General features: G+C 41.6%; 1 protein-coding gene across 1 annotated transcript; it reads left to right on the plus strand.

Annotated features, from left to right (window-relative positions):
* Positions 1 to 1339: 1339 nt before the first annotated feature.
* Positions 1340 to 8887, plus strand: slco4a1 (solute carrier organic anion transporter family, member 4A1). Its single transcript, XM_030770038.1, has 12 exons — positions 1340 to 1762; positions 2220 to 2595; positions 3848 to 3938; positions 4505 to 4626; positions 4774 to 4885; positions 5511 to 5665; positions 5975 to 6242; positions 6944 to 7106; positions 7393 to 7568; positions 8107 to 8171; positions 8433 to 8581; positions 8708 to 8887. Exons 1-12 carry the CDS (start codon positions 1340 to 1342, stop codon positions 8885 to 8887), a joined length of 2280 nt encoding a protein of 759 aa, XP_030625898.1.
* Positions 8888 to 9500: the final 613 nt, after the last annotated feature.

Genomic DNA, 9500 nt, shown 5'->3' on the forward strand with positions numbered 1-9500 from the left:
TTAATGTTTAGGAAGCTACTTAAATCAAATTCAAGAAACTGGAAATGAACTGTTGGAAGTTCTTACTTCATTTGGGGAAATGAAAACCAGAAACTTTCTTATGCAGCAGTATCCTAACATGAACTAAATTTAAAGAACAGTTACATTCAGTTTTAGCCTATTTAAATAAAAAAGAGCTAGGTGAAGCTTTCTCTCTCTCTCCTTTTTCTAGCTCTGACTTTCATTCTTAGATGTACTTTCTTGTCTAGACACCCTAAGACAGGTACATACACAGTTTATAATGAATGTGTTTATCCATATGCCAGCTCTTCAGAGGTTCTTACCACATTGTTCTGAAGTGCTGTATTTGTACAGCTGATGGTTCATATTAATTTCATACTACACATCTGGTGTATGTGGGGACCTGTTGTTTTCATATCAGTTTCATTCATTGATTAATTTCATTCAGTCTTTTTGTGACCCGTGTTGCCATTGATTTGCATATTATCTCCATAAACTCAATATATATCCAGTCATTCCTGTGCGTGATATTCAAAATGTCCCAACTGTAAGTGCTGAGGCCACTGCAGGTCGTTTAGATTCAGCACCAGACTGAGTGAACGGAAGCGAAGGGTAACATGGTTTTCATATGGACAGAGAGGAGTTGTATTGGTTCAGGCTGGAATCGTTTTTGGACTGTCTTTGGCATGCACAACTAATCCCCTCAGAGCTTTTCTCTTAGTTCAGGGGATGCCAGGAAGCCCAGGGCAGTGTTGCCTGACCGGACCAGACTGAACCAGACCAGACCAGGCCGAATAGATTGCTTCAGTGAAGCTTATACAAAGAAACAGGGTTTAATGGTCTGTCGTAGTCTTGCATTTTTATTTTTTTTTTAACAGAATCTTCCTTGCGTATCCTCGGATTTATTTAGGATATGAAAGGATGATTCAGGCATATGGCTCATATTGTTCCTATGGCTTTGATGACAGTCCAAACCCACTGCATCACAAGAGAAGATTTCTTTTCATGTATGAATTTAATGAATCATTAATGAGGGCTAAAAAGTTTTTTATCATATGTTCACTACTTGTGTAGTCTGCTCTTTATCATTTTATTCTCTCTCTCTTTTTCAGAATGATGTCTAGCCACAACACATTGGCGCTTCTCCAGGTCTCTTTATAGAGTGGTTAGCTGAACTTCATTTCCCAGAATTCCTCAGACAGAAAACACCAGCTCATGGTGTCAAGGAAACAGAAAATTTGAGCATTTCTAAAGCTCTGGAGCATCTGGGACAGTCTCTCAAATCTACCCCCATCTTTTCTACAGTTTCCTCCAGAGCTGAGCCCCCCACCCTGGGGCCATGTCCCATATGTTGAATAATGCCACATCATTCAGCTCCAAACAGGAGCTCCTGGATCTCCATGATGGCCCACTGGGACCCTCACTGGATACACCAAGCCCTGTGGAGTCTCAAGACAACAGCCCTGTGTGCTCAAGCCCTGGCAGTCCAGTCAGAGAACTCTCCGGGTTTGGTTCCAGAACCAGCCAGGCAGGGAACGAATCAACAGACCCCGTGTCTGGAGTGAAATTCATCCCTACAGACTCTGAGCATTTGTGTGGATGGGGGGCTTTGACCCCTCATGCCATCCAGACATTCAACACCCCACGCTGGGTGCTTTTCTTCCTCTCTGTGGCGTCTTTCCTCCAAGGGATGATCATCAATGGTTTTATCAACACTGTGGTGACCTCCATTGAACGGCGGTTTGACCTGCGCAGTTACCAGGTTTGTAATAAAAAACCTCACTTGTTTGCATTTGCTATTTACAAGTGTTTCAGTGCTGATGTTCCCAATGACAGTTTTCCCAGAGTTCATTTCGACTTGTATGGGTTGGCTTAGGTTTGATCTCAAAACTGAATGAACAAAGAACATGAAAGTTTACACAAAGTACATGAAGGGTGCTATGGGATTTCCTCAGTTTTGCTTTAACTCATTTAGCAGACTCATTTATGTAGGAACAAAGGACAAGAAACTTACTTTTTTTGAATAGGACAAACACTTAATAACATTTTTATTCTTCTAAATCAACAAGACAACTATAAAAGCTTTATTGAGTGTAGTATACAACACCTTTTGGCACTTTTTTGTTCATTTTTATGGGTATTAACTTTCTTACTACATGTTTAACAATCTTGAGTGATGTTTGTGTATTGTAGATGCTGATTTAATTTCACTGTTTTAGGCAGGCCTCATCGCGAGTTCTTACGACATTGCTGCCTGTTTGTGCTTGGTGTTTGTCAGCTACTTTGGAGGCACAGGGCACAAGCCTCGGTGGTTGGGCTGGGGTGTGCTGATCATGTCCCTGGGTTCACTAGTGTTTGCACTGCCACATTTCACCACACAACCGTACCAAGTCAAAGTGCCTGAAGACACCGGCCTCTGTTCCTCTAATTACACACATTCATGCGGAGACAGCGATGGAGCCGGGCTGTCGGATTACCGCTACGTCTTCATGCTGGGGCAGTTTCTCCATGGTGTTGGGGCCACCCCACTTTACACTCTGGGGGTCACCTATTTGGATGAAAATGTAAAGACCACTTACGCACCTGTTTACATCGGTGAGTGTCGTGCTTAAGATATTTATCTTGGATGTTTGTAGTTTTATGCTCAATTAGAAAACAACAATACATAACTGAAGCTAGCAAAAATATTACCCATCACAGTAATTTTATTTTCTCACTCTTTTGTCTACATCTGGATAGATAAGTTACTTGCAGAATTTGATAAGTTTCAGATAAGAGCAATCTAACCCCAAACATAAGAGGACACCATTAAATGGTAAATACAGTTTAGTGCTGATTTGGGTTTGCTTAGTGGAGTGAATGAACACATTTTATATGGGTGACATACACCATAAAGAGACGGTTTCCTCTAACAGTAACTGACACCATTGATAGTGAGTTGCATGCTCCTCCCCACACATCCTGTTGAGGGTTAAGATTAGAGCTCGCTGACCCCTATTTCTTTTCAGTCAGATACAAATTTGTGTTGTCTTGCATGCCTTAGGTTTTAGTCCACATGTTTGAGCGTGTAAGTGGCTGGCCTATGAATAACAGCAAGCATGTGTGTGGTTTTCAGGAGGATATCAAAGACAAAATGACACAACAGGAGAGTTGACTCTTCTCTGAACTGTACTGAAGTCCTGTTAAACAGGCCAAAAAAAAAAAAACAAAAACAAAAAAACCAAGACAGAGACAAGAGAGCTTATTCATGTGTTAAGAGTGATGGTGCCAAAAGTTCAAAATGTGTCTTTGCCTGCTGTTATTACAGATGCATTTACTTCAACTTGTGTGGTTACTCTAATGACTTACTGCTCTTGCTCTGCCTTTGCTGATTTCTGAGTAATGTGATGTGAATCGTCTCTGGTTCACTTGGTCTAGATATTTGATGTGAAAAGTGTTTTTCCATAGGCATCAGTGGCGCTGTCCCCATCATGCTGACTAACACCTGACACCCATTCGTTCAGCTTTATCAGCAAAGTCCACAAGTTCCACTCTAGACATCAATAAGACGTCCTTCAATTGTACTCCTTCCCACTTTGCGTATTTCAAAGGCAACTGAACACAATCGCGACCCCAACGACTTTTATCCCCTGCATATAACAATAAATAAATTATTAAAAATAAATAGAGGCAAACAGTCTAGTTCAGAGTGCTATTGATCAAAAATTACACAAATGCAAACCCCAGGCTTACAATAGAGCTTTCATACTACATGGGGGAGGGGGAGCAGAGGAACAGAGGCAGCTAGTTTTTATATAGCAGTTTTCAAACACCTACATCATCAAACCCCCTCTTTCCTCTCTCTCAGGGATCTTCTATTCTGCTGCCGTTGTTGGACCTGCGGCCGGATATCTGCTAGGAGGATTCTTTCTCAATATATACACAGAAATCAACCAAACGTAAGTCTCTCATGCTACACTTCCTGTTTGACTTTGTCTGGTCACAGAGAGCAATGACAAAGGTGAAAGGAGTCACTGGAGTCATTTTAAGGTCAGTCTGCGGGTAGGACGATTCACTTCCACAGAAAGAATGGTGAGGAGGGGTTTAGATATGAATGACTGTTTTGTGGTACAGCCTCTCCCACATCTGCTCTGGGTGACTTTTAGGTTTCTGACTGCTCGAGCACAGATGAGTAGATCTAAAATACTCAGTATTGTGGACACTGATGAGTAGAAAGGTCTAAAAAAGACTGGGAAACTTTAGAGTAGTTTACATGTGACTCAGCTATGGATTACCTAACAGAGGATAAATGACTCGTGTTCACTTGCTGCCTTGTGTGGTCTTTAACAGAACATATTTCACTTCCTTGCAAACCCTGTGCTACTATGATGTCATTTGTTCAAGGGAAAACGGTTTCTCATTCTTTATGAAACATGTGACAATAGCGTGTCATTTTCTCCAAAATCTGATTTTTTTTTTTTTTTTTTGTAATCATTTTTTTCTTATCTCTTATTCTGGGCTGTAGGACAGAACTGACGCCGGAGAGCCCACTTTGGGTGGGGGCATGGTGGATTGGGTTTCTGGCAGGGGGTGCCGCAGCTCTGATCATCGCTATACCCATTCTAGGATACCCAAGACAACTCCCAGGTATTCGCTTCTTGTCCACAAAAAAAAGAAAAAAGAAAAAAAAGGGAACAGGTGTAATCTCTAAAAAACCCTGGCATCACAGTGAGAATTGACAATCCCAGTAACTGTCCTGGTTAAGCTCTTTGTCACCCCTTCGTTCTGTCCTAGGCTCACAGCGGTATGTGGCTATGCGTGTGTCTGAAGCCCACCAACTGAAAGATGGGAGTCAGGTGACAGCGTCTGACCCACAGTTTGGAAAAACAGTAAAGGACATGCCCAGGTACGCCTACCCCACTAAGAGAAAGAGAGAGAGAGAGAGAGAGAGAGAGAGAGAGAGCAAGCTAGAGAAGAGACTGGGGGAAGATATATGAGAAGAACTGAGACAGTGATACATAGAACAAAGGAGCATAGAAACAGAGAAAGAGACCACTTGCTGGTGCCATGCTCTAAAAACTTTCAAAGAGTGGCACTTTTTCAGTCATTTAGTATACCACAGCCCTTATTTTTCCTGGGTGTTGAACACAACCTAGCCTGATATACTTCAGCTCACACTTGCGAGAGCCGGACAGTCTACCATGGCAACAGGGAAAAAGATCCATGACACTCAGGTTATATAACAGAACTTCCATTAACTGTAACTCATTATGTAATAGATTTCATTTCAACAACAGTATCACTGAGAAGATCAACACATTGAGGTATGTCTGTACAATATGTAAATGTTTAAGAAGAGAATACAGAGCTGGACAAGACTGTCACTTCAGATGATACATGGCTTCACATGTAGCGTCTTTTTCTCAGTCTGTACTTCCTTTTCACCACATACCATCTTTTTCTTATCTCACTCTTTTTCCACCTCAATGTGATTATTTGTGTCTCTCTCACACTCTGTCATGCCTCTCCAGGTCAGTATTACTCCTCCTGAAGAATCCCACCTTTATATTCCTGTGCTTGGCGGGTGCAACAGAGGCCACACTCATTGCTGGCATGTCCACCTTTGGCCCCAAGTTTCTAGAGTCCCAGTTCAGCCTGAGCGCCTCTGAGGCTGCAACGTGGTTCGGTGAGAGAGAGATTGTGTGTGTCTGTGTGTGGCTGTAACTTAGAATTCAGCAGCATTTAGATCACCTTGATTAGCTCAGTAAGAGAGTTAGAATGTGTGTGTGTGTGTGTGTGTGTGTGTGTGTGTGTGTATGTGCACGTGCATGAGTGGCTATAACATATAGATCATCCATATATTTCAGTATTTTCACATTTTCGTCCTCATTTTCACATTTCTGTCGTAAACAGGTCAGATAAATAGAGGTTAATCCCACACACACACAAACACAAAAAAACACACACATAGACAAATTTATTCTCCTCTTGTTAGGTTACATTGTGGTGCCTGCTGGAGGAGGGGGCACGCTGTTGGGGGGATACATTGTGAAGAAGCTGAACCTGCGTTGCCGTGGCATCATTCGTTTCTGCATGGTATGCGCTCTGGTCAGTTTACTGGCCATCTTCATTTTCTTCCTGCACTGTCCCAATATACCCATGGCAGGGGTGAACACGCCATACCAGAGCACTCCTCTGGAATTCTATGAGCACTACGAACGCCTGTACTATCATCCATATGGAAGCAAGGGCTCGAACATCAGGTAAGATTATGAAATATTGCGCTTTTACTACTCCAAAAGCTCTTCTTCAATAGCGTTTGTAGTTGCATAAGTAAAATTCCTAGATGTGTATTAGCACAGCAAAAAGTTGAAGATGAAAGTATTCACGTTTAAAGGAAAATAAAAAAAAACAAGGAAAAAACTGTGGAGAGAGAAATTTTTCATTCAATTCATGATCATTCATGGTGCTGAATGTATCAATTATCTTTCATTCGTTTTCCAAGCATAAGTCTACTCAACTCCAACCTCAGGAGTCTTATTAGTGCATTTAAAGGAGATGGTGTTTTGTGAATACTGGAAACTTACATTAAAACTGAATTACTGTTTGGACTCTGTGAATGTTGAAAGACTTTAGTCTCAGTCTGACAGAGCTGCGTTGACCCAGGCTCCACACATTACATAAAAATCAATCCTTCACTCAGCCGTGGGGCAAACTAATCACCAACACTCTGTTAGCTATCCTCCTGTCCCCCTGCCACCTACCCGCACTCATCTCTCACTGACACCGAAGACAAACAGAGCACTAGAGAGGAACAGTTCTCAAATAGCACTCAAATCGATCAAGCACTTTGAAAACGCTGTCAACATAATGGAATCTATTCTCGCTTGTACTACATAGCTGGCATTGAAACCTGTTTTTTTTTTTTTTACTCTTTCACCCTCCCTCTGTTTTTGTCTCTCAGTTTTGTGCTGCAGCATAATCTAACAGCGAGTTGTAACGCGGCGTGCAGTTGTGTGACTGAGTTTTACAATCCTGTGTGTGGGGCAGATGGACTGATGTATTACTCTCCCTGCCACGCTGGCTGCAGTAGCATCAACCACACCTACACTCAGTCTGGCAAACAGGTACCATTAAGCACAGCACAGAGAACAGTTAAGGCTTTGTATTAGACAAGTAGTCATTACCAGTAATTGCACATTGAACTGTACAACTGTATTGGCTTGTGTCATGGAATCATATATTGGAGTTTGACGTGACAAGGATGTTAGGTTCAGTCTGTGTTAGAGAGCAATTCTTTTTCGTCTCTGTACCTCTTTATTTCTTCTTTCCTTTTTTTTCGGAGCTGTCCGCGTTATTGAGTTTGTTGGCCTGTGTCTGTACGTCTCATGTGCTCTGTGTGGCTGTGTGTAGGTGTTTTCTGGCTGCAGCTGTATTTTGGGGAACGTGTCAGGGGGGGAGCAGGGATTTGCTCTGGCAGGAAAATGCGGTTCCTCCTGTAACCACATGCCGATCTTCCTCGCCTTCCTCTTCGTTGTCATTTCCTTCACATTTCTGTGCAGCATTCCAGCGCTCACTGCCACTCTCAGGTTTGTTCTGGAGGAGCACACTCAGTACAGATCTCTTTATTACGGATTTCTGAGTTGTTGTTTTTTTTTCTTTTCTTTTCTGTACAGACCCTGATAAAAAAATCAAATAAAGATGTGCTGTACCACTTGATATAAACTATTACATATCTAAAATACTGTAGTATGAGGGCATAGCTAATTTATAAGAGCTCACTGATAATTTGGGATTCATATAAGACCCCAAGCTGCTCTGCAGTACTTGTATAAATGCAGCCAATCAAAGAACACTTCATACCAAAAGTCAATTCTGTTCCATTCCATTTCAGTAACAGTAAGTTTGCAAAGAAGTCTGCACACATAAGTTATAAAATGCACATATATCTAGACACATACACAAAAATATGTAAATCATGTTTGAATATGGTACATTTTATGTATCACAAACATACTTAAACAAGAGACAATTTCCTATCAGTATCAGAGTGTTTTAAGATACAAGAATGAGGAGGGATGTTGTACAGTTACACATCATGCAAGTCTCTGTGTTTTCTCACCACAGATGTGTTCCTGACAGTCAGAGGTCTTTTGGTCTGGGCATCCAGTGGATTGTGGTGCGGACACTGGGTAAGCACTGCTTCACTGAGGCTTTACATTATTCAAATAGAATGTCTGTCAACCACATGCCTCTCTTCAAATTTTTATTTATTTTATTCCATTTATTAATCCTTGGTCGTCAGCTGAATTTGATCAAATAGTTAAATGTGTTAAGCGTGGTTATGCTAGTGATATATTATGAATAAACTGTGAGAGATATGAAATGCAGGGCTGTGATTACGCAGAGACGTCATGGCAGCCATGTGGTAAACAGTGTCGTCATGGTTACAGGTGGGATCCCAGGCCCAATTGCATTTGGCTCCATGATTGACATTTCATGCCTGCTGTGGCAAGAGCAGTGTGGAGAACAGGGCTCGTGTTATCTCTACCAGAACTCCGCCATGAGTCGATACATGCTCATTGCTGGCATTGCATACAAGGTACCACACTATGTATCCAAGCCGTTTAGAACCAGGACGAACTGGATCAGAACATTTAGGTTGCTATGTGATTATATGCAGTTACAGGCCCTTGTTTTCATCACGCTGTCTTTTGTTCTGCTTTAGGCCTTGGGCACTTTGTTTTTCTTGCTGGCCAGTGTGCTCTATCAGCCCCCCCCAGAATCTCCTCAAAGCAGCTGTGAGAGCACAGACCAGGGGGCTGGGGATGGTATCGGGGGCCCTGCAGATCTACCAGTCAAAGACCTCTCTGCAGAGATCATTCCCAATGTCCACACAAGGTTGTGACCTCAGTCTCCATATTCGTACCATTGTCACATGCTTCCAACCATCTGTGTTTTCTCACCTCCGTCACCACTGTACACCATATGCCGTGAACCACCTTCATCATTCGCATGCTCTTGCCGGACTTAGGTCTGATTTTGGGAATGTATGAATCTGAATCAAATCCTCCAAAGCATCTCGTTGGCAAGGACTCTAAGCTCATATGATCGGATCTGTTCAAATGTATAGATATACAGATGGAGACATAACTACTGCAACTCTATAAAATTTTAGTCACATAAAAAAAAGCAAATAAAGGAACACGATCATTTAAAGAGAAGACTTTGGTGTTTATATCATAAGAAATCTTATGCCTGTTGCATTCTGTGCGATAGTAACTTTTTTAAATATTCAAATTTAAAGTTCTGCTAAAGCTTCATGACCTCTTGTAAACTGCACTTTCAGATATATTTATCAGTGATTACAATCTATACCTTATGCAATATTAATACTATTACACTCAGATCTGAAAACAGATCTCAGATAGTGCCAAAATATTGTTTTTTAGTTCATAGTCAGCTGATTACTGAAATATATTTAGAACTACTGAAAAAAAAGAAAAGATAATGGATATGTA

Source organism: Chanos chanos, chromosome 3, assembly GCF_902362185.1.
Source record: "Chanos chanos chromosome 3, fChaCha1.1, whole genome shotgun sequence".
Taxonomy (NCBI): domain Eukaryota; kingdom Metazoa; phylum Chordata; class Actinopteri; order Gonorynchiformes; family Chanidae; genus Chanos; species Chanos chanos.